Source organism: Alosa alosa, chromosome 8 (genome assembly GCF_017589495.1).
Source record: "Alosa alosa isolate M-15738 ecotype Scorff River chromosome 8, AALO_Geno_1.1, whole genome shotgun sequence".
NCBI lineage: Eukaryota > Metazoa > Chordata > Actinopteri > Clupeiformes > Clupeidae > Alosa > Alosa alosa.
The window spans coordinates 9,640,200-9,666,558 of NC_063196.1; the positions used below are offsets into that span (position 1 = coordinate 9,640,200).

The following is a 26,359-nucleotide window of genomic DNA, read 5'->3' on the forward strand; positions in this document are numbered from 1 at the left end:
TGATTTGTCAGGTTATTATCCAGTTGTTCACTTATAATTACATTCAATGTACTCTAATTTATGCAACAACCTGTCCTTCTTGACTTTGACTATGAGATGGAGAGTGGCCCAGTGTTTTGAGTCCTTTCTGGCCGGTCTCCCAATGAGCGGCGCAGCGTCTGTGTCTTGGCCACCTGTTCCTGACGCGCAGGCGTGCTATGGCTGCTCAGGTAGACTGATGGAGCGCAGCGTATGGTGTTTGAGGCACATGAGGACGCTCATCAATTCAGTTTACAGTTTAATCAGCAGGGAAAGGATGGGTTTTGCTGTTTAGTTGATGCATTTCTCAGATCAGAATTGAACATCCACATCATAGTCACTTGTGCTCAAATGGCAACTTCATACCCCTTTTCAGTGGATTACTCTTGTCTGTCAGCAATATCACACCTGAATTAAATCTATGGTCATTCCATATTTGGAATATTGTGCATGCCAAAGGTCAGAAATGTGATGAACACACACACACACACACACACACACACGGAGTAGGCCTAAGTGAAAGGATGAAGTGTAAAGAGTGAGGCAACAAACCTGATGTACATTTAAGAACATTTATTTTCGCATTCATTAATGGTTACATCTTAAGTGCAAATAGTTAAGAGTCCATGGCTAAGAAGAAAAACAAAGAAAAAAGAAAAAACTACACTGAAACAGAGTACAAAGTTGGACAGGTTCAACAAGCTGGCCGTTACTCGCTAGAGCTTCCTCCCGTCTCTCTTTCTCGCAGTTTTGTTTTTTTAAAAGAAGTGGTCTTTGATGACGGTACCTAAAAACATGAGTCGGTGTAGTTTCTTAAAGAGTTATACAAAAGAACAAACGCTATACGAGTTTACCATACCTAATCCAAACATTGCTATATATAGTCGCTTTTTTTGTGCCAGACAACACAAAAAAAAAAAAAAAAGGTCCAAGAGTCAAGCTGTGTATTCATATGTTTACAGGAATATCGATAGAAGAGAAGGCCCACCCGTTGCCCCGGCAACAATAAGCTTTTTCAATTTCATGATTTATTTTTTATTTTTTTTATTTTTTTGTTTGAAGAAGAAGAGACTATCACAGGAGAGCACTAAAGCTGGAGAGATCCTTCACACACTACTAAGAAACGCCTTCAGCACAGCTGGGACTGGAGCGGAAGAAAGGAGGTAAAGAAGGATGAGAAAAGAACAGAAAGAAAGGTATTTTTTTCTTTTGTTCAGACTCTTGACTTCATGCACTTAATAAAGCGACACAAAAAAAACACATCTAGTTCTTTTTTTTTTGTTGAAATTTCATTTTACATGGTTTAACATTGTTAACGTTTTTTTTTTCAAAGTATTTTTTTCTGACTAGATCTTAGTGCTTGACATGAGCAACAGAGGGCGCTGTTTTGACACTATCGTTATGACGGACAGCAGGGGTGGGGACTTCTCTTTTACAGCGTGGCTTCAGCTTCTAAACACCACAGTGCACACGAAATAAGACTATGTTCCAGTGACCATGTGGTGCATGGTGTGTTTATATCTGCGCATGTATGTATGAGTGTAGGTATGCACGTCTGTGTGTGTGTGCGTGTGTGTGTATATGCATTGTGTATATATCTGTCTGCGTGAGCGTGCGTTTGTTTGTGTACGGGAGCCCTCCGGTCATTCAGCCTTCTCCTGAATGGGGAGGGTGTGAGCGACAGGGGGCACCTGGCCTCTCCAGCGGACTTTAGAGGCCTACTCGGCCTTTCGCTTGGCCCCTGGGATCTTCTCCTGAATCCTGCAGGTACAAATCAAGGTACTCAGGTGAAGTGATTTGTAAAACATACTATTAAACTATCATACTGCTACTATACTAGGCTCTGATCCACTAACTTCCCAACTACTGCAAGGGAGAATCAAAGACCATGGAATGAATATGCCATGAACTATGAGTCAAGGCTACTTACTTCCCAACTACAGAGTTGACCTGAGTCCTTATTAGGCCCAGGTACTGGTCAATCTGTGCCTATAGGGAAAAAAGACAGAGGTACAGTGTTAGTGAACAAGAGGTAAAAATTGAGCCCCAGGCTGATGCGTCTTCATTTTTCTATACCAGTGCATGTTGATGTGGTACTTACCTGGTATTTCTCATAAACCACAGGCATGGAGAACATGGACACCACAGCTGGAGAGAGAGAGGGAGAGAGAGAGAGAGAGAGAGAGAGAATGAATGAATACACCGGAGGATAACAACAGTCCTTTTCCTGACTCTTGTATTTGTTCTTCCTTCAGCTGCTCACATAAAAAAGGTAATGGGTCTCTCACTGTGTGTACACTGTCTTTCTGAGAGAAGCTGATGAGCTTAAACAACCTCTACTAAGCCCCATTCAGACAGACACTGAAAACTATTCATTGAGTATTTATTTAGTGTGTACAGTAGGTGCTCAGACTGAATGCTTCCTACACGTTTATGCTAAAAAAACCCATCAATACCCATTAATCCTTTTGCAACCAACAAAGAAACAATAAATTCCCTCCATTTCCCGTCCCCATCAGCAGACCCAGGAGGAGGTCTGAGAACTTACCCATGATGAGCAGGGTGAGTCCGTTGAAGAGGGCTCCCACGTAAGTCAACAGCCACATCAGAACAGCAAACTGAATGAGGCACAAAACAAACAAAACAAAAAAGAGTGGAAAACTTGAAAGGTGTACCGTCATTTCTCAACTATTAGCTGCGGTTTATACACTGATTTCGCAAAATGTCTTCAGCTATAAGGTTAATACAAGGGGGCAGTTAATATGGTATTAATATGGTTTTGTTTTTTTAACATGCGTAAACCACTGTCCTGTAGCTTATACACAATGCGGCTAATACACAGTAAATTACTGTAAACATCTCTATCGCACTGCATGTGATGGGAGTGAATGTGGGCAGTGTTTTGGTGAACAGAACACAAAGTAGACATTTCAAGCAGTAACAACACCTACAGTATAATCCCAGTCTCAGCTGTTAGCTTTTGGACAAGTGTATTTAAGACACTTTTGCAGTAGATTTCACCAAATTGTAAATTTCAGGAAATTGGTTCAAACACACCAACCTCTACAACCTCATTTCTTTGTGCCCTTATCAAGGGCTTGTGCTTTGTCGCTGATTGGATTATGATCGCTGATCGGACAGACGATCACAGTAACGAAGAGGAATGACTGAAGAATCTGTTGGTATTTGTTGGAATTTGTTGTTAGAAAACCCATCATGAGTGTGGAGGGGGATGGACCTGGGACGCCAGACACCACTGTTGAGCCTTCTGTTGGTGTTGTGGGCCTAATGGACCTTACAGAAGGCTGCTCTGTTGGTGATGCTGTTTTTTGTGCATGAATGTTGCCTTGTTGGTTTTTTTTTTTGTTGCTTTGGTTGTTGCAACTGAAAGCGCATGTGGACATTCATGGATCTTAGGTACAACACGCGTCACGCTCGCAACTGCTGCCAGCCAGCTGTGCATTGTTATTGAATCCTGCATCATGTTGTGTCATGTTAAATAGGCTTAGACGCTTAGGCCCTACCTATAGCACAAGGCATTTAATACCTGACCTGTACATAACTGAAAAAGAAGTTATAATCTGTCTGAGCTTGTTGTCTTCTCATCTGCTTTCATTTGTATGGAGTATGTTTAACATAGGCCTAATACTGTAATTAAGCGCTGCGACCAAAGTGGAAGTATTGGTAAAGGATATCGCCACGGCTGTATCAAGTACAAGGCAGATGTAGGCAGATGTACATTGACATCTCGCATTTCATATGAGTTCTGTAAAGTCCCACTTTGGAGTGACCCTGAGGTAGATTTGCTAAAACGTGTGCAAATTTTTTAAAGGTTTAAAATGAAATGGCTTTTTAACTATTTTTGAAACGGAGAGCGCCTGGGAGTCTGACTGAGCTCTGATGTAACTTTAGTGAGTCCACCAGGTCCTGTACGAGGAAGAGTCTGACATCTTCTATTTCATATGAGTTGAGCAGAAATTCTGACTGAGCTCTGACGCACCTTTAGTGAATCAACCAGGTCCTGTACGAGGAAGAGCCTGCGCAGCTCCTTCATCATGCTGTTGAGGTAGTACTGCACGTTCTCAGCATACCTCTGCATCTGGTCCTGGGACAGGGAGATCTCCATGTCCAGATATGACCTGCAGCAACCACGCCAAACACACACACACACACACACACAATATTAGGAAGCTTTGTTATCTTTGTAGTTGCTACTATAGAGTCGATATCATGCAAGAGAAAATATCCAAGTGTTCTTGGTGGTGGTTGCTTTGTGTTCTTTAACTTTTTTTTAAATATATATTTTGGTCACAGGTTTTCTATCATACAAGTAAATACCACAGTTATATAACATCTGCTAAGACACAACCTATGACATAACTATGAGTCATGACAACCTTTAATAAGATTCTACACCTCGGCTTGATTAAAAAATGTAACTGTTTGCTGCACCTCACATTTGCATGCAAACACACACACACACACACACACACACACACACACACACACACACACACACACACACACACTCACTTGAAGGGGTGTCCCTCGTCTGTCTTCTGCACGGCCTGCAGCACGGACTTGTAGACGCGGAAGCTGATGGTGGCGGAGAGGGCTGCGAGGGCCAGGTAGGCCACCACGCTGACCACGCTGAACTGCGTCAGGCTGAAGAGCAGCAGCAGCACGCTGCCAAACAGCAGCCCCGACTGCTTCAGGTCCCGCCAGTACAGCAACTCCATCGCTGCACAGAGGGAGAGAGAGAGAGAGAGAGAGGGAGGCATTAGATGAGTAGGTGGGTGGGTGGGTGGGTGGATAGATAGAGGTAGAAAGTGATACATAGATAGATAGATAGATAGATAGATAGATAGATAGATTGATTGATTTAGCATTGATAGCATGTAAAAAGGAACTTGGTTTCCAAGTTTCTTTGTTCTATTTGTTTAGGATTTTTCCAGACTGTTCCTCATATATCTGGCTCAGTCACATGCACTCTTGAGGAACAGTAGACAGACAGACAGACAGAGAGACAGACAGACAGACAGACAGAGAGACAGACAAAGAGACAGAGACAGACAGAGAGACAGACAGGCAGGTAGATGGAATAGATGGGAGTGTAGTTTGAATCGGCCGTGAACTGGTTCATGACAACCATACAGACCGATTTGAAGCCAGGTCAGAGTTATAGCAATATCTATACTTGCCAACAATCTAGATTCTTCTCTGATCCCTAGATCACACCCTTTGTTATCTCACTCACTCACTCTCTCTCTCTCTCTCTCTCTCTCTCTCTCTCTCTCTCTCTCTCTCTCTCTCTCTCTCTCTCTCTCTTTCTCTCTCTCTCTCTCTCTCTCTCTCCGTCTGGTTTTGTTGTCACTCATCACATTTCCTCAGGATGGCCGGAACAGATCTCTCTAGGGGAGACGGTGGTGGTCATGGTAACAGCCTGGCATCGACTGAGATCTGGCAGCATCGATGCCCGCTCCTGTCCTCTGAGGTGTGGCGAGCTGTCGCGGAATGTGCCGGTGCCAATCCCCAAATCTACCAAACCCCACCACGCCCATTAGACTAAACCTACCAACACACTCACCAAAGATTACAGGATGACATCACTGTCTTTGTGCTAACACATCAATTGTTTCAGATATAATGCAGATAAATGATAAAACAACCCCTATAGCTAGCAATACACAATCACTATATAGAGCCAATAGCACAAACTACTGTTGAAATATCTCACATTTTGTACAAAATCATAGTTCTTCTCATATAGCACCTGTTAAGGGTGTAACCTTTTGCGTAGATTCTGGTCAAAACCCTTTAAAAAATAAATAAATACATAATAGGCTAATAAAAGCCTGATGTAAACAAGGCTGTCCAAGAACCCAGTGCTGTGTCACCTGCACATGCTCAGTAGGTGCCTCTTTGTTTTGTTCTTTTGAGGCGCGGCTGAGGCCACACATTATGCAATGGGGAAGAGGAGTGGGAGGAGGAAGAGGAAGAGGAAGGCAATGCTGGTCTGTCGACAGCCAGCCTGCACATCCATTATTCATCCCGCCAGCGTATGAGCTTATTTATGCCATCCAATGACCGCAGATGAACCTCATAACACACACACACACACACACACAGAAACAAACATGTGCATTATAAAATCCTCCTCTTCCGCTAGCAAACGCTACAAAACACATCTGTGGAGGGAGAGGCGGAGAGGTGAGGCATGCAGCCCTCTTCCATCGAATGGTGCCTGGTCACCACGGAAACAGAAAGGAAGGTGCAGTAGCAGCAGCAGCAGCAGAGCGAGCAAGCGAGCGATGGGCCCTGATGCAGTTGCCATGGTGACCGCTCGCTCTAGATTTTTCCTCTCTCTCTCGCCAGCGCCGTTTGCACAGGAGCTCACACTGACTGCCAGACGGAGTAACGAGGTGCTGACGAACTGGAGGCAGAGGGGAGGGGGTGGGGGACATTGCCCTGCTTAGCCAAAGCTAATGCTCCCATGCACCTAGCATCGTCCTATCCTCTATAAAACATAGCATGGAGGTCTTGCTTAATAAATGCTATCTCTGAAATTCTGACTAACAAATGCACTAAGAAAAAGAATGTTGTGTGTCTGATTTACATGCATGTCTAAAAAGCAGGGCTTAAAAGCTTCCCGTTGGGAGGCAATGACTGAATTGCAAAAGGTGATGCCGAAATCCAAATAAATCCATTTCAAAACCAAAACCCCACCTGCCTGTCCCCCTGAAATGGAGAGGAAAGCAAGAACGCAGTGCCTCACAGCACTTTACTTTCACTTTGATGACCGCAACATCACAATGTAATTTACCAACATACTAGTGGTTGGAGATGCAAATAACCCACAGTTTCCTTGCTGATGACAGGAGCCTGTGAGTGTGTCCATCATTACATCTGTCATATTAGACATTAGATGATTTCCTTACACTGCAGTCACTCGAGTTAGCATGCAGTCAGGATTAGCTTAGCGATGGAGGAATGAAGCAATTTAACGGATGGGGAGAGTGGGGGAGTGCGAGGCTTACAGTCTGACAGACAGGAACTGACTGACCTGAGTGAGCGAGAGAGAGAGAGAGAGAGAGAGAGAGAGAGAGAGTGAGAGAGAGATGGGGGTTGGGATGTGGTCATGGAGAGATTAACTGACAAACTGAGGCAGTGACCAAACACAAATCTGCCTGTGATGAATCTGAGCACAGACTTTGGGACTGGGAAAACTCATTTAAATATCTGTATCTGTTTCGAACAGAAATGTCTTCAAAGAAATTACAACATATACTAATGATAACAGTCGATCTCGCTCATTGGTGTACCTCACCTGTGATAACAGCAGCGCTAAGCTAGCCGTGAGGTGTGTGTGACTCCGACGTGACACGTGATGGACCAGAAGAAAGTCGTGTGGTGATAGACAGATGTGTTGACATTACGATGATGGCCAGTGTTGTTGCTCTGGCTCTGAGTAATCTCTGGACCCCGCAGAGCCACACACACAAAGACATAAGTATGACATCACACGTCATGAAGTCAGGAAATGGTCACGGAGGGATGGGGGGATGCTGGGAACTGGCTGTCATGAGAGTGCACTGGGGTGGATGAGCTCATTGGTGCGTCACTGACACCCGGCTTGACCAATAGGAAGCTGATTGCTCTTTCAATCTCTGAGGACATTGAGGGTACTGAGCATGTGCTCAGGGCTGTGTGCACCAATGGCAGAAGATAAGATGTACACTAGGAATGCCACCCCACTTCTAACAGAAAATGAACACATCGCAATGAGTCTCAGCTAAAACCTCCCTTACAACTACACTGTAATCCTTTCAGAAAGTGTTTGTTTAGGCAAAACCACCCAAAGATATCTCAAAAGCTGTCTACACCCAGTACTTCAAAAAGTAACTGCTTTGCATTGGACAAAAGTTTCTGTTAAGTACCATAACCATAACCACAAAATATATCCAGTACCTCAAAAGCTACTTAAACAGGTTCTACCAACACCCAGTACTTCAAAAGCTATATCTACATGTATCTAGCACCTAAACAGGTTCTACCAACATCTAGTACTTCAAAAGCTATGTCTATCTAGCACCTAAACAGGTTCTAACAACATCCAGTACTTCAAAAGCTATAGGCTATCTATCTAGCACCTAAACATGTTCTACCAACATTCAGTACTTCAAAAGCTATATCTATCTACCACCTAAACAGGTTCTAGCAACATCCAGTACTTCAAAAGCTATTGGCTATCTCTCTAGCACCTAAACAGGTTCTACTAACATCCAGTACTTGCTAAAGCTATGTCTATTTCCAATGCCTCAACAAGTTACTACACATTCAGTGCCTGAAAGCTACTATATATCAAAGGCTCCAAGTCATAATTCAGTGTTGTAGAGTAGACTATCACAGAGGCAGTGTTTTTCTCCTCTAAATGGGTGAGCTATCTTCACCAGCATCCGCAGCAATATGAAATGTGGCCCGGGGCACGCGCGCCAACCAGTTTGAGGCACCCTCCCCACACCTTTTCTGGGTTAGACGTTCCCTACGGAGATCTGCTTTTATCTCAATCAGGTTTCAGTCACAGACAACTCCTCACTCCCTCCAGTACATGGGAAACCAGGCGGTCTCGTGGAAAGTCTTCCCAGCAAGAGAAGCCATGCGGGTGGTGTAGGTGGGGAGAGATCAGGGGTGTGGTAGTGGGCATGATGGTGGTTTGGACTGACGGCCTCGGTATCGGGTCAGTTAACAGTTGTGAGCCAGCGTGTGGTGATGGGGAGTTGTGATCTTTTCCCTGGCTGCTGCGCTATGATGCCCTTTGATGCAGGCTGGACTCGGGTGGCTTGATCCAGTTTTGATGCAATGAGAACACCTTCTTCACTCTCCTCTCTGACCTAATATTGTATACTTTAGCAAGATGCCAAGTGATTCTGCTAAAGCTAACAGACAGGATAATAAGAAAGTGAAAGTGGACTTGAACATATCATCACTAGATTATACTTGTTACCTTGTTAGACAGGTTGCCTGTTTATGGATAACTCAATAAATTCAGGAGATTTTCATTTCAGGATTCTAATTCCTGAGTTGAATGGAAATTTTCACATTAATCACATTAAACCATGTAGAATTCAGGATGCACAATATGGAAAGCGGCAATCTCCTTTGGAACTGAAGAAATGAGAAAATAACAATAATCTATCCAGTGGTATAAATCATCTGAAGCGCAAGATCTAGATCCCTTATGAGAAAGGACATCAAACTCAGTGTCCATTCTGGCTCTCGCCAGCTTGCAAGTAGGGTACATAGTAAGTAGTGATGGAGCCAAGATGGCCGCTCCCTTTGGCCACCACACCACCGAGTTCCACTTGCCGTGGCCAGAATCAGATAGTGCTGACATCACAGTTACCTCTGGGTGTCTTAATGCTGAGGTGTGTCTTGCACTAGAGCACATGACTAGAGCGACTGCTTCAAAGGCCTGACAGAACTAGTGATGAACATGTGCTATAAAGCACATTACCATCCGCCATGGCTCAAACCTGTTTTTATGCCTGAAGTTCACCATTTTGCGAGCAAAGGCACAGAGAGCTGAATGCTTTTATCCAACATCTATGTTTTCTCATACCTCTGCATAGCATTGGTTCTCAGAAATGGTGGCACAGGACTTTCACAAGTAAAGCCTGTGGGAACAGATTGACTTTGTGTGATCATATGACCATCATGTGTTCATCATGTAATCTGGCTGAACAACACAATAACAAGATGAAACAAATCTTCAGAATAAATGTAAAAAGAAACTGTCAAACCAAGACCAAAATACCTGCATATCAACTTGTGATCACAACAAAACTACAGTACACAAAAATGATACATAGTGAATATAACTACTCCAGCTTCAGAAATGAAATGACAAACTCATAACAAATAAAAAAAACACACAAATGTCACACATGCAATATGTAAACAAAACTACTTCCTTTTCTAAACCAGACCTTTCACACAATAACTGTTTACTGAATCTGTCATATAGTGCTGGCAGCATGTTAAAAAATGGTCAATTCATTGACACATTTATTCAGCCATCTTCTGATTATGAATGGACAAAAGTGACCACAGCTACCGCATCCTCCCGTTGGAACATTCTAGGGTCCCCATAATGAGTCACTGTGCAGACCGGACACAAGCGCAGGGAGAGACATGGCTTCCTGCCCTATGAGATTATGCTTGCAGGTAGAACAGATTCCTGGCAGACTCGTAAACAGACACACTATCATACACAGCCCTGAATGTGTCAGACATGCGGGCACACATACACACACACACAGCCCTCCTTGTCGCGCCCTTTACCCTAATAAACGCACCCATATCACACAGACCCACACTTAAATTCGCACACAAACACACACACACAACTAGAACAAAGAAACAGGAGTAGCACAAGTGCTGCTGGTAGCAGCAGCAGCCCAAACAGCTGAGCACCAACACACACACACACACACACACACACACACACACAGACGCGCAGACACACGGGCAGTGGAGCACAACCACGCCCCGTCACCATGACCACCACACGGCCCTTTTCTCTCTCTCCATCTAAATCTCTCTCTCTCACTTACATTTCTCTCCTCCGATCGCCATGGCAATAAATAAAATGACAGTCAGGCCAGACACAAAGAGGGAGAGGCGCTAAGGCGTGGAGGACGCTAGCAAGCTAGCGGCACAACATCACTGACACACACACACACACACACAATCCTGGCTTGGGTCGCTATCTCATTTTTTTTTTCTGCATTGTCATTGCGTTTTTCCTTGCAAATTTCCAGGCCTAGTTCTGCAGCATCTGATGCTCTCTTTGAGGGGATGGAAGGATGGAGCAGGGATGACAGAGAGAAAGAGAGACGGAAAGGGGGATGACGAGAGAGATAGAGAGGCTGGAGGAGAGGATGGAAAGGGCGGGTCTGGGACCTGAAAGAGCAGCCCCTCCATGGCCTGTTTATCTGTCTGTCATGGCTGTGGTGTTGACGACATCGGCCACCATGCACAAAAAAAGTCGGAAGACGCACCCACCCACCCACCCACAGACACACACACACCCACAGACACACACACACCAACACCAACATACGCAACACAACCATCCACACACAACCTCATATTCACATGCACAAACACACAAAAATGGCCCCGTGAGTCTATGCAGCCCACATCCTCTTCCTACCCTCAACATGCATGCATACAATCCCCATTTAAATACACACAAACACAGACACAGACATTAACACACACACACACACAGATATTTTTTTCTTTTCTTTGTCTCTTTCTACCCATAACACTGGGGCCCTGACACATGTGTATTCATCCTCTACCCCCAACCCCCAAAATCTCCTTCCCTTCCTTCCCTTCCTCACTCCCTCTCCCTCCCTCCCTCCCTCTCCAGCCCTCTCTGGTCCTTGCTCTTCTCTTCTCTCCTATCCACCCCCTCCACGTTACATCCCCCCCAACCCCACCAACACCCCCCCCAACATGCGTAGCAACCACACACCCACGGTACCCTGGGACTTCCAGTTGCTCCAGAATCCCTCCATCTTGGTGGAATCCGCTGCTGCCGCCGTGGTGCTGCTGCTCATGCTGGGACGGATGCGTGAACGAGAGAACGCCGGGCGGCCGAGGAGGGGGATGACAAGGAGGGGGGAGAAAAAAAAACCCGAGAGCGAGCGCGAGAGAGACGCACGGAGGAGGAGGAGGAGGAGGAGGTAAAGGAGGAGGAGGAGGAGGTGGATGAGGAAGAAGAGGAGGAGGGGAAGAGAAAAAAAGAAACGCGCAGAGATTCCGCCGGCTAGCGCTAACGGCTTCTTGCTGCTGTCGCTGCTGCTGATGCTGCTGCTGCCACTGCCGAGCTCTCTCTCTCTCTCTCTCTTTTTCCCTTTTTCTCTCTCTCTCTCTCTCTTTCGCTGGGCTGTGTGCGCTTGCTCGCTCTCTCTCACACACACCAGTGCATGAATGACCCAGTGGAGGAGGAGACACAGCAGAGGAGAAGGAGAGGAGGGAGGGGGGAGAGGAGAGGAGGGAGGGGGGAGAGAGGGAGGGAGGAGGGGTGGAGGACCCGATGCTGCCGACTGGTGGAAGAGAAGAGGAATAGAGGGATGGTGAAGAGGAAAGAGCAAAAGGGGAGGGGGAGGTGATCAAAGGGGGGAAATGGAAGGGTGGGGTAGCGATGATTGACGACGGGACCGGCCAGAAGCGGAAAGCCGCAGTCTTTAAGCTGGCCAACAGCCTAAGGGGCCCTCACTGCAAAATCCTTCCAAAATAAAAGTCCTCAGTTCTGGACACACAAGAAGGAAATGGTTAACCCCACCCATAGCTCATATCTGACAGACAGACTGGAGAGACAAATATCATTGAATATATTTTGTTCCCATCATCCTGGCTCTCTCTCTCCCTCTCTCTTTTCATCATTCTCCATCTCTCTCAGTCTTTCTCTCAGCCTCTCTCTCACTGCTCATCTCTCTCTCTCTCTCTCTCACTGCTCATCTCTCTCTCTCTCTCTCTCTCTCTCTCTCTCTCTAAACTCAGATTATTAGTAATCCCAAATCTGCTCTTTGAACATAAAAAAAAAAATACAAATTTCGATTTGAAGTTGTGTTTGTTTATTCGTGTTATTTTGCCCCCGTTCTTGAGCCTGTTTGATCTGTGTTTGTCTGTTTGTAAGATTTAAAGCTTGGTTCATTGGAACAGCTGCAATACTGACCACAGCAGCTGGTCAATGACCGGGGCTTTTTTCGGTTGCATTAGTGGCTCCTGTTGAAACTCAGGAATATTGCTGGAATATTGTCAGTCATGTAATAGTAATGTCGTCCTTCTGTTCTCCTTGACAACAGTGACAACAGTCTCCAAAGATGTCCACAAAGATAACGCAACAGACAGGCCAACAATGCAATAACAAATAAGTGTGTGCATGTGTGTGTGTATTTCTGTATGTGATTGAGGGATGGAGCGTGCCTGGGAAATAGACAGACAGACAGACAGATAGATAGATAATGAGAAAGCGAAAGAGAGATAGTGTGTGTATGTGTGTGTGTTTGAGTGTGTTGTAAACACTTGTAAACACCCCTGCCCCTGCATGAGTTAATCCCTCTCCAGGGCTCCAAGATGACTAACCACCTCTTCTAGAAATGCCTTCGGTGATGTATCCTGCTCTCTGCTCTGTGTTTGTGTGTGTGTGTGTGTGTGCTTGCTTGCTGATGTGGGAAGTGTGTGTGTACACTTGCTTGTTCTAACAACTATAAACACACACACACACACACAAACAGATCATTTATACAGTAGCACAGTCACATGCTCTGAGTTACCAGGATTTTAACACTTAGAGACTATGAGGAGAAGCATTCTCCAAAGCACCACATCCCATTCCCTTGAAAATGGCAAACGTATGTGATTATTATTATCCATACAATCCTTGTACACTATGTATACAAGGCGTGTGTGTGTGTGTGTGTGTGTGTGTGTGTGTGTGTGTGTGTGTGTACACTTGTGGGGAAGGGGTGTGTGACATCATGAGGCGAATGTCTCAAAGCCAGGAGAATGACTCAGCGTTCTGTCTGTGGGTAGCGCAGTGTGTGAGGAAAATGCTGTGTTTGCTCATACGCTCATCTGTATGCAACTGCACACACACACACACACACCTATAGAAGCACCCCCCCACACACACACACCTCTCTCTCTCTCTCACACACACACACACACAGAGCAACACCCACCCTGAGAGTCAGACACAGCCATAGACACACACACAGACACACCTCTAAACTCTTAACAGAAAACTGCTGTTTTTGTTGTGTTGGCACAGTGCACCTATCTGTACACTCTGTCCTTTTCAATGTCATTACATCTCCGTTTCACTGCAGAAAATGGGTCAGTTTCACCCTCAAGAGCCAAAAGACAGAGGGCCAGTTTCCTAAACATGGACAAAGTCTAGTCCGAGAGTCAACACTTTCCCTTTCAGTGGACATTTAATTTCTTCATAGAGGAAGCTATGGTATAACCCACTTCCAGTGAATTAAGCTGAGCTAGACAGTAACACTTTACTTGAAGGTATCTACATAAGAGTGACATGACACGGTCATGAACACATGACATTGTCATTAACACTTGAACCCTAACCGTAACTTGTCATGACAAAAAACGTATGACACTTAATGACATAAGCGTTATGTCATAAACGTTTATGACTTGTTTACAATGTTTACGTCACGTTCACGACAGTGTCATGTCACTCTTATGTAGATACCTTCAAGTAAAGTGTAACCAGATAGGCTAACAGTGCCAGACAAGGTTATTGCACGCACAAGAAGAGAAGATAAGGGTGTGTATCCTCTTATCTAACTCTTAGGGGTAATTTCCCAAAAATCTGGTGTGTTCTTTAAGTGTTTTAGTCTAGGACTAGGCTTAATCCATGTGTTGGAAACTGGTTGATGTATCAGTACAATGACTGTATTTATAAGTCATTGTGTCAGTATCACACTTTCAGTCCACACAGAGCCTTTGATTGGTAGTAACACAGCTCACAATATTAGCACTGCCGTATTATAAACCAACAAGCTAACCTCATAAATCAGAGAATGGCTAGTGAACTGTTGATTGTACTTCTCTCTCTCTCTCTCTTTGTGTTTGTGTGTGTGTGTGTGTGTGTGTGTGTGTGTGTGTGTGTGTGTCTGTGTGTGTGTGTGTGTGACAGAGAGTGAAAGTCTGTATGTTTATGTGTCTGTGTTGGTGTAATTGTGTGTGTGTGTGTGTGTGTGTGTGTGTGTGTGGAGGAAGGGAGGGGAGGAGAACAGCTTATTCTTGCTTACTCTAGCGTAAACTAAATTGCATGTCCTGACAACATGTCCTTCACTTTAACACATCAATTTAATGCAGACCCTTGGAGCAAAAAACTGTCCTGAGGCTTTCTTCCCGCAGTGAAGTGTAGGACCCAGAGTCAAGACAGGATGGCATTTATAAGTGTTTGTACTGTTCTGCTATTAGTCTTCTACTAAACTGTGCCATGGCAGAGGAACATGAGAAGGATGTGTAGAGGTCTTGCTAGCACACACAGGTTAGCTACACATGCTAAGCCTAATTGATTTTACATAAATAAAACGCTGAAAAGCACCAAGGTGAAAAGCAGGGGTTGGTATCAGATGACACCTTTGCACCTCCTGTGACCTTGGCCTTCTACTATATCTATAGATCTACTGGTGCTATATAGCCTAGCTCAGATTTCTGTGTCCCTGTTCAATCAGATCCTTTTAGCCCATGCCCCATACACAGATCACTGTCACAACAGAAGCATAAGCCTGTTCACAGACCTGCTACATAACCCTACAGTCACATTAGCTACAAAAGACAACGACAACTCCACAACTCTAGATTTAAAAGTTCATATTTCTCTCTAGGTATTGCTAATAAGGCAACAAACCCTAAACTTACTTGTTAGTACAAAAATACTGTCTTGATGAGTTAGCTCCGCCATCTTGGATACCATTTTCGAGGTAACTTTTAAGCAACGAATGTCACGTCGCCTTCACTCTGATTGGCAGTCGCTTTGTCGCATCGCTCAGCATTTGCATAAAATAGAGTTCTTGTCTATTTTGGCCCCGCCTGGCTCGTGGTAGCTGGCAAATGGTCACTCCTGGCTCGTGGTCGGCAAGCTCGTCGCTTGTCGCTGGCAAATGGTCACTCCCATTGAAAATTAATGGCAGCCTGCCACTTTGTCACTGTCTCTTGTAGCTAATGTGACTGTGGGTAAGGCACTAATACAATATTGCTGGGTGATTGCAGTTTACTTACACAGGGCTCTGAGACACCACTATAGGCTACTGATTCCAGTTCAGTCACATATGACACTCAACCATGGACCCAACTTTTTGGGAAATTAGCTTATTTGCCATCTACCGCAGACTTAGGTAAGAGGAAACATACACTGTGTGTGCAAAGACATTGTTAGCCAGCCTATCTTAGCATAATTAACTGGAAGTGCGCTATCAAGATGGCCGACGAGTGGGGGGACTTGCCTATAAGGGCTTTGGTCACACCAGTTAGCCTATAGCCTAGCTCCCTTTTACATGGGCGGATTATGAACTTTCGGGCCCCTGGGCCCAGATGTTTTAAGGCCCCCCACTAATTGTCGCATATGTGGGAGGGGGGGTTTGGGGGTCTTCCCCCAGAACATTTTTAATTTGTTTGGTGTGATTTCCTGTATTCTGGTGCATATTGGGGATGGCCAATACTAAATTCAATCAGATTCATAGCCTACATCCTGATGTGTTGATATTGAGGCAATGATTCCATGCAAAGGCTTGGGCTTCAGGGCCCCCTGACCCCTTGGGCCCCTGGGCCTGGGCCCGGTAGGCCCGTGCAGTAATCCATCCCTGCCCTTTTAGATACAGGCTATAGCTACAGAGACCATCATTTAGCAATAGCAGTTGCCTAATAACACTTTCAGGAAACACATTTGGATCAGTTACACTGGGCACTCACTCACACAGCCCCAATAAAATAACTGATTCTAGATCAGTTTATGGGCTATAATCCTGCTGCTGGTGACTTCAATTCCATTCTCTGTTTGGCCACAATCCCAGACAATGGAGAGCAGAGACTACCCCCCTAATGGGTATCGATGGCTTACGCTTCAATTATAAATGCCCACATAATTCTCTATTGAGCATTTAAAGGGAATGGTCATTATTCTGCCAACCCTTTTGCACGTCTTTAAATCTTTAATTATAACAAGAATAGAAATGTGTGTGATCAGTAATTGTTCGTCTCTGCTTGGTATTAAGCGGATAGTCTTTCTATGCCGAATGTACTATGAGTCCAATGTGGCAAACACAAACAGAGATGGTAGTAGTTGTTCAAATGTAAGTATTGCAGACTTGGAAAACATACAGCATAATACAGATAGTTCAGTATAGTGCACAATAGCAAAAATCTGACAGACACACTTATTTAAAAACACCCACTAATCCACTGTCGCAACACTGACTGCAGTGACTTCAGGATCCTCTTTAGGATTCCATTATTGTCATCACTGTCAATGCTGCCTACTCAGGTAGTATTCTAAGCATAGGCTGCATAGAAGCAGGAAGGAAGGCATCTGACTGAAATTCTTGTTTAGAATTCTGCTAGAAGAGTCCATCTGGCTGATCAATGTAGGCAGCCAAAAGCCAATATGATCTTTTAACCTAGAACCACCTGATGGGTTTTATGGACGGTATATTAAGTAAACAATTGCTAAATGCTGCCAGAGATGCTAGCATTGATTATGCCTGTCCTGTCTGATGCCGCGCCCCTGCAGGCAGTCCTTTATTCCAGTTTAGGCTGCCTGAACATTGTTCTCTTCACATCACAATAAAAACACAACACAAGCACTTTTTGTCATGCAAGGCTCATGATAAATGCAAACCCTGTGGTGATTTAATGTGTTTGTTGTTAAATCATTAATGAAAGCATAGCAGCCAATGTGCTCCGAAAGCAGCATGCTACGTAGCTAAATCCTACAGTTCTGCACTTATGACCTTACCTAGTCACTAGGCAACACTATTGTCCTAACCTATCACAGAAGTGCAATAGCTGCACAAACAAATTGCATAACATAAAAGGAAAATATATAATTCCAACCGGTTTCTATCAGTGACTTTATCTGTTCTCTTTCAGTGACTCTAGGAGCAGATTCATTATCGTCAGTTATTGGTTATGGGCTTTGGGATTGGGACAAGTAAAAACAATTTACTATATAAAATATAAAATGATGTTCTGGTAAAAAGTGCCTATCGTAAAGACACCTATCGGTTTAATTCAAGATGCCTACATGGGATTTAAAAAGGTTGCCTGAGGGGGCTGCCAATCAGAATCAAATGTGGATCGTATTCCTCAAGTACGATTAAAAAAAATATTAAGCAATCTTTTGTTCACTAAGCTACCCCGATTTGCTTATTCATAAATGGCAAATGGCATAATCTCATGCAAATCATCAAGATTGGGATATTTCATATGATTACATTATGATACAAACTGTGGCAAAATCAACTGTCATCTTTCGATAGAGAAATTGTGGAAATCCTTCATTTCCTGATGTCACAGAAGAAGGGCTTTCTCACATAAAAGTCTGTGAAATGCCTGTGAAAAAAGTCTTTCAATCCTAACACCCATTATACTTGATTAAATCTGTAATAAAGATGTCACTAAACCATGGCTGTGACTCACAGCTGTTTTTCTACCTATTCCAATCTTCAAATCGGTACTTCAGTGAAGCCTATTTCCATGAAACCCATCTCCGTTCTGCTACCCTCGGCTTTGCACACTGAAATACCAGCAGTGGCTGGAGGGCACTAGAAAAGGGGAAGAACAAGGACAGCTTCATAATGACCTAAATGACTTGAATTTTTCTACATATGCAGCAGCAATGGATCATATCACATTATGCTATTCAACTGCAATTTCTTACCAGCACTGAGAGAAGCAGGGAGAGAATCATATGCATACTGTTTATCAGTAGCCTATTTTGTCGATAGGATAGTATGGCTTGAGCCAATTCGCTTAAAAAAAAGTGAAATACACATCATTACAAATATGTAATATATGTGTTTGCTTACTTAAAAACAATTGTCATTAGTATTCACCACAAAGACATAATAGAGAGGATGCAAACAGATGCAAAAGGATACTGGTTAGCGCTTCGGACTTGTAACCGGAGGGTTGCCGGTTCGAACCCCGACCGGTAGGCCACGGCTGAAGTGCCCTTGAGCAAGGCACCTAACCTCTCACTGCTCCCCGAGCGCCGCTGTTGTTGCAGGCAGCTCACTGCGCCGGGATTAGTGTGTGCTTCACCTCACTGTGTGCAGTGTGTTTCACTAATTCACCGATTGGGATAAATGCAGAGACCAAATTTCGCTCACGGGATCAAAAGAGTATATACTTATACATAATACATGTAATGTAACTATGCACGGAGGACACAAGTTATACCATGTTGAACTCGATGACATTCTGTCTGCGTTTGGTCTTGTGCCACAACTGGGTCAATATCAATTATGCTAAAAGTTAAGATAAAATCTCTTTAGTTTTTAAAAGTCTAGCAAAGGTTTCCAAAGCTGGTCGAGAATCATATAAAAGATGCTTTCATTAAAACTTCCTACAAAGGTGACAGAACCCGAGTCGTACGTTGACCTCAATATCCGTCAAACCAGACGCCATCTCTCCTGGCAGGAACTGCAGTGGACAGGTGGGCCAAGCCTGCCAATGGCGACACTCAGGGGAAATTCCATAACTGGCATCAGGGACAGGCAGCTACCGACATAAACAGCCAGGCTACACTGGCTGAGCAACTAAAGCATTGCGTTCGTGGAGCGTAAAAATAGTTGACTGATCTGTAACCAGTTCCCATTGATTATAGTGGAAGCTAATTGGCGCAGCATATGCTCCCTAAATGGAGTGCCTCAGTTACGGGCCTGTTGTAGCATGTTACGGGCCTGTTGTAGCCTCAGTTACGGGCCTGGTGTAGCCTCAGTTACTGGCCAGGTGTAGTCTCAGTTACGAGCCTGTTGTAGCCTCAGTTACGGGCCTGTTGTAGCCTCAGTTACGGGCCTGGTGTAGCCTCAGTTACGGGCCTGTTGTAGCCTCAGTTACGGGCCTGGTGTAGACAGCCTGTAAGATGGATTCAGTCTGTCACTGCTGGTGCGTCTGGGCAACATCTGAGCCAGACTCAGGCCATATCTGGGCTGCTACAAAATGAGGGGCAGAGTCAACTCCTAATGGGGGGCAGAGTGGGGAAGGGGGGGCATTCTTGGCAGACAGACCTGCCCTTATTTCTCCAGGAACAGTCCAGCACTGCTGGTGCGTCTGGGCAAGATCTGAACCAGACTCAGGCCATATCTGGGCCAAGAAGGGCCGGAGTCAGCTTCAGCCCTTTGGCATTCTTGGCAGGCTGACCTGCACTTATTTCCCTGGGAGTGCGGCATTACATTACAAAGCCTCTTCAGGAGCCAATGGCTCCCTGGAGTCAAGCGCCAACAATGAAGCAGCAACACATACACCTCCACAATGCAGCAGAGTGTCAGCGACAAAGCTGTGCAGAGATGACTGGGTAGATGAGGTATTGAAGATTACATCAAAGGCCCTGCCATTTTCCATTGCAACCTGGGTTACAAGTAAAAATATACATAGACCTGATCAAAAGCCATTTCACTTCAGTTCACGGCCTATGAATCAATGTACACATTTACTATAATAAAATATCAGTTTATAAATTTGACCTCTGACTTGTTTGAAATTGTCCAATAAACCAAAAGCCGTCCTGTCATGACTTGCATGGCCATGTCCTTGGCGATGGCAGCGCGTTGGACCTCTAAATAAACCTCTTCTACTGACTGGTGTCACCATGGCAACCGCAGGCACTTGCTGACAGCACAGGGCGAGTCCCTATTGCTTTTGTGCAGCTCATAAAACACACTGTGCACACGCACACACAAGCACTGCACACACACACACACACACACACACACACTTCTTCCAAAAACGTTCTCCCATTCCTAATGTGCAGTCAGAGCACAGAGCGCTCTCTCATGGTGGTGGCGTCAGGGCCTTGTCCAGTTCAGATGCCTGTACAATGACACAGACCATTTAAGAGCCCAGTCGAGCTGATAATGAAGAATGATGAGCGTTCACCGACACACACAGATTTAATTTTCACCCTCTTAGCAGCACAACCAGATGAATTAGCATGGAAAATTAAAGCCTGAGATAAGAGATGGACAGACTGAGAAAAGGAGGAGGAGGGAGTGACTGAGAGAGAGAAAAAGAGAGAACGACAGCGGGAGGAAGAGAAATTGTGAATGTTATTAAGAGAAAATCTGTGTGTGTGTGTGTGTGTGTGTGTGTGTGTGTGTATGTGTGTGTGTGTGTGTGTGTGTGTGTGTGTGTGAGAGAGCAAAAGAGAGAGAGAGAGAGAGATGAAAGAGTACACACTGCAATGGCCTCCCTAGGATTCCTCCGCCGTTGCTTCGGCTTTCTGTTGCCCTGACGACAAATCAGAGCTCTCCCGGTTGGCTGGAACCTTCCCTACCTAAAAATAAACCCTCTTTTCAAGCACTCTGTCTTTGAGCAATACTGCACCTGACTGCAGCAACACACACTCACACACACACACCTGCACAAACCAAAATAATCGTATACAGTCAATACATCCTGCACTCACAATGACAATGAGTCATGTTTACATACTGTAAGCTAATTGAGGTCGACCCACTAATTCATATCTTCACACACATACATACACACACACACACACAAACACACCCTACACATACACATACACACCCCACACATACACAGATCAGCCGGCACTACATTTCATCGGATCCACTCATCCTGCTCCTTTCATTTCCAGAGGCGCTGTGCCACATAGCGACAGCTTGCTGACATGACAGGTTAGAGTATTCTGGGATGAAGGAGGACGGTGTTGTGTGTGGAGACCTCTGCTGGTGGTAGTTGGCACAGCTGCAAGAACCCCACCCTCCTCAAATACAGAAAAAAAACACCTCCGCCTCCTCCTCCTCTCCTTCACCCATAATCACTGCTGTTGCCATTGCTACTGCCTTCCTCACCTCAGCTTCTGGAACCTTCCATGACACACTATGCAAGTGAGAGCAAGGCAGACAGGGGAGGGGAGGGGGCAGAGGAGAGAGAGAGAGAGAAGGATAGAAAGAGATGGTGGGAGAGAAAGAGAGAGAGAATAGGAGGAAAAGAGAGAGAGAGAGAGAGAGAGAGAGAGAAGGAAAGAAAGAAAGAAAGAAAGAAAGAAAGACAGAGAGATAGATACAGAGGTACACTCTCAGAGAGGGAAGGAGAAAAAGGAAGAGGGCAAGAGAGCACAAGAGAGAGAGAGAGTGAGAGAGAGAGAATGAGAGAGAGAGAGAGAGAGAGAGAGAGAGAATGAGAGAGAGAGAGGGGGGAGAGAGCATGAGAAAGAAAGAGAGGGGAGAGAACACAAGAAAGAGAGAGGGAACGATAGAGAGAGAGAGGGGGGAGAGAGAGAGAGAGGGGGAGAGAGCATGAGAAAGAAAGAGAGGGGAGAGAGCACAAGAAATAGAGAGGGAACGATAGAGAGAGAGGGAGTGACAGACAGGGCTTCCTCTGGATAACCTCCAGACAGCCTCACCCCATCCAGTGTGACGCAGCACACAAAAAACACACACTCACTCTTTCCCAAAATGGCCGACAGAGGACGTGCCGCGTATGCCGACAGCAACAGACAACAATGTGCCACCGCGCCTGTCCGGGACAGTCTTATTGATGAGAGAGAGAGAGAGAGAGAGAGAGAGAGAGAGAGAGAGAGGAGCTGACGCAAAGCTCTCATTTAGTTTATGACCTGCCATTCAACACTCATGTGCTATATGCCACTATGTTCCCGGCTGCAAAAGACACATCCATCAACGGGTTATCAACATAGCAACAAATAGAATACTAAGCTAACATTAAACTTATTACAAATTATTTCCAGATTCAAAACGTGTTTGGGGCTCACTCACACCTTTACCACCTTTATTTAATATACTGGTGTTGAAAATATTCAGACGATCGTGTTTTCCAAATAGGACAAATAGGAGGATCTCTGGTCGGTTATTATCTGGTCATGAAATATGCTAACAAAATCAATAATGATGTCATTGCTATCATCTGTAGGCCCTTTCACACTAGCGAAATCGCCGCGATTTTATGTACCAGAATCGCGGAACGACTGTCGCTTTCACATAGACCGAGGCGGAACGGCGGGACAAAGTGTCTCGCCAAATTTACCTCCAAGCCCCCTAGACATTTTGCCGAGTTTTTGCAAAAAAATCTAACTGATCAAAAGCAGCAATAGCAGAGACAGCACATTATGTCAATCTATAAAATTCACAAAGTCTCCAGTCATTCAATGCCTGCTAGAGTTGACTGTAGCTTGGAATGCAATCAGTTGCCATAATAGGCTATCCTAAAATCCAGCGAAAAAACAAAGCATGAACTCATGAGCGTCTGTCTGCCCTATATGTATATTCTCTGATTGTAATGCTTACAGATATCTAGGCGATATTTGTAACATTTGTTTTGTATTTGGCCTGTTATAAAATCATGTAGACCTATTGAACAATTTAAACACATTAGGAACCGCAAAGTTGGAGACATGCATAAAGACATGGCTGCAAATTTAAAACCAGATTACTCTGGAATGGCTAACTGTACAGGGGCATGCTTTATGCTTTTACCTTTGTGTTCGGTAAGGTCTGCTGTTTATTCTGATATATGGTTTGTCATGTGTTCGTGAGGTAAAGTTCGTGAAGTATTCCACCAAGATGAATGGGTAGGGAGACGGGCGCAAAAAATATGATTAAATTAAAGTTACTTTTCTCGCGAACAACTAACCACTAATCGTTTAAAAGCTGAGAAAAAGCTCTTTCGTGTGATACATGTGATGTCTGTGATAATAGGCTACTTCGCAAGTAGTTCAGCAAATTTGGGTGGGACAGAATACCTTTACAGAGCAGCAGCTAGCTGGCCATATCGGCTCTGGCTCACATGATGTACTGCTTTAAATTGTGTAACAAACAAACATCCTCTTGAGAAAATATGCAAGTGGATGAGTCATTGTTTGAAATACCTGACATAATTTCTGGCTGCATTTATCACAGGTAGCCAATATGAGTGATTTTGAACAACCTTACTGATTTTTAATACCTCTTTCTTTCAAGCACTGTTAATCCCCTCTTCCTCTCTATCTCTCCCCCTCTTCCTCTCTGTCTCTCCATCTCTCTCCCTCTTCCCTCCTTCTCTGTGAAATTTAAATTCTAAGCATGTTAGTAGTGTGCGGCTCTCTGTCTGGATGGCAGAGCCACAGAGTGGAAGAAAAGGTGGGAGTGTGTGTGTGTGTGTGTGTGTATGTGTGTGTGTGTGTGTGTGTGTGTGTGTGTGTGTGTGTATGTGTGTGTGTGTGGGGGCTCAGCAGCGGCTGACTCAACGCTACTAATTGAAATGGCACGGAAATGACAGTTGGAGCGCCCATTCACACAATTCAATTGCTGCAGTCACCTCCGCCATAACACCTCACACCCCCACGTCTCCTCTACCCATACACACTTGCATGAATACACAGACACACACACACACACACACACACACACACACACACACACACAGGCACGCTTGCATACTCTCGCTTCAGACAAAGCTGTGTGACTCGGCAGTGCAATTGTGAGCTGCCATTCCTCAGTCTCACCACCAGGGGGCTCCCAGGCCTCCCGTTGTCTCTGTCCTGGGAGAGGTGACATAACCACACTGGCCCAGATAGCAGGGAGCAGAGGCAGAGGCAGAGGCACAGACAGAGGCACAGGCGGCCTCCATCATCCACCAGCCCCAGGCATCTGGCTCACAGCTCAGAGATGCCCACTCCCCTCTGCCATCAAGATGAGGCCCGCAAGGCCAGCGCAGAGATGGATGCATGGATGGATGTATATGGATGTATAAATGGATGCATGCATGGATGGAGGGATGTAAGGATGCTGCTTTGACAATAAATATGGTTTAGATACATAGTCAAAGTCTCAGACACAGACACACACACACACACAAAAACACACACACACACACACACACTAAGGAGTGCTTCCTGTTGTGTGTGCTGCCCTGCCCAGTGAGTTAAGGAGGATGGCGGATAGCAGTGCTGGGGGCAGAGGAAGCACTGAGAGAGGCCGTGTGCAACAGAGCCACGCCTAAACAGAAGCCTGCTGCTCACTCGGTTGGTTGGTCTACTCTACTGGTACCAGAGCAGATGGCTACTGAGGGAAGGGGGATGGGGATGGGGGGTAACACTCGAGGTGTTTTCATTTTATTGACTGGCAAAGAACAAAGTCTGGCAACTGTGAATTAATGAATTAAAGGTCATTTCAACAATTTGCCGAAATCCTTTTGCTAGTTTGACACCATGAGCACAGGTCCCATGCTCCCAGATGTCACACAACATGTGTGTGTGTGTGTGTGTGTGTGTGTGTGTGTGTGTGTGTGTTTGTTACATTCTGAATCCCATCGAAATGCACTACACTACTTTAATCCTTTAGACAACTGTATGCCTGGTCAGCAATGGTCAGCAAGCACAATCTGACAGAGAATCCATTCGGTAAGCAGTGTGAAACACGGCACTCCTTCCCCAAAATGCTGAGGGGTGGCACAAGGCTCCCAAATCTACTGCTGGCTCTCCCAGAAGGCAGGTGACAGTGTGTAGTACTGCTGACTCCCGCGTACTCATATACGCCCGCGCACACCGAGTTGTTTACACCATTAAATGGGGATTGCTTTCCAGAGACTGGCCGTAGGATTTGCTACTTAGTGTCACACACTCTGTGTGCGTATGTGTGTGTGTCTATGTCATGTTAAAGCTGGCTAGCCTCAACACTCTTTCTCTCTCTCCCTCTCTCTCTCTCTCTCTCTTGTCTCTCCCCAGGTCAGGGCATTAACGTATACGAGCTCTTCACAAAACAAAGGACAAGAGATGGATACAGACAGAGAGAGACAGAGAGACAAGGAGAGAGGGAGGGAGAGGGAGAAAGAGAGAGGGAGAGAGAGATAAGAGAGGGAGAGGGAGATAAGAGAGGGAGAGGGAGAAAGAGAGAGGGAGAGAGAGATAAGAGAGGGAGAGAGAGGGAAGAGCTGGGGAGATGGAACAACAAAGACAGTGAGCAAAGCGACAGAGAAGGAGGGAAGGAGAGAGGGAGGAGCAGAGAGAGAAATCACAAAGACTGTGAAAGACATGCACAGTGAGAAAGAGAGAAACAGACAGAAAGCACTTTAGAACAGAGGGCAGGATAGAGACTCTATCCTTGATAGACAGACAGAGAGGGGGATAAAGAAAAAGACAGAAATACAAACAGAGAGAGAGAGAGAAAACGTGCAAAAGACAGCGACACAAAGAGAGACTGTTGTCTACAGCTACCCGCTACCCATCATCAGACAGGCTTTGTCTGTCCACACACACACACACACACACACACACACACACACACACACACACACGCATACACACACACACACACATCCCACACACACACACACACACACACACACACACACACAGTTGTAACACACAGAACACCATGAGGAGACTTCAATTAGCGACACGCTAGCTGATGCAACATTAGCCTCACATAGACCTTCCACAGGCAGCTTGCTGCTAGCTGGAGTCTAGAAGGAGTCGCCTACATTCTAGAACATTCCACAGACTGTTCTCTTGAGCTTCCTGTCATGCATGTGTAATTTTAGCAGAGTTTTTCTTTGT

At 45.1% G+C, this 26,359-nt stretch overlaps 1 protein-coding gene across 1 annotated transcript in view; it reads right to left on the reverse strand.

Annotated features, from left to right (window-relative positions):
* Positions 1–576: 576 nt before the first annotated feature.
* rtn1b (reticulon 1b) overlaps positions 577–26,359 on the reverse strand; it is a 55,761-nt gene continuing 29,978 nt past the window's right edge. The window contains 6 exon segments of the mRNA XM_048251046.1: positions 577–1,779; positions 1,949–2,007; positions 2,120–2,166; positions 2,567–2,636; positions 4,019–4,157; positions 4,552–4,759. Coding sequence (XP_048107003.1) covers positions 1,737–1,779; positions 1,949–2,007; positions 2,120–2,166; positions 2,567–2,636; positions 4,019–4,157; positions 4,552–4,759 — 566 coding nt within the window. The 3' untranslated portion in view covers positions 577–1,736.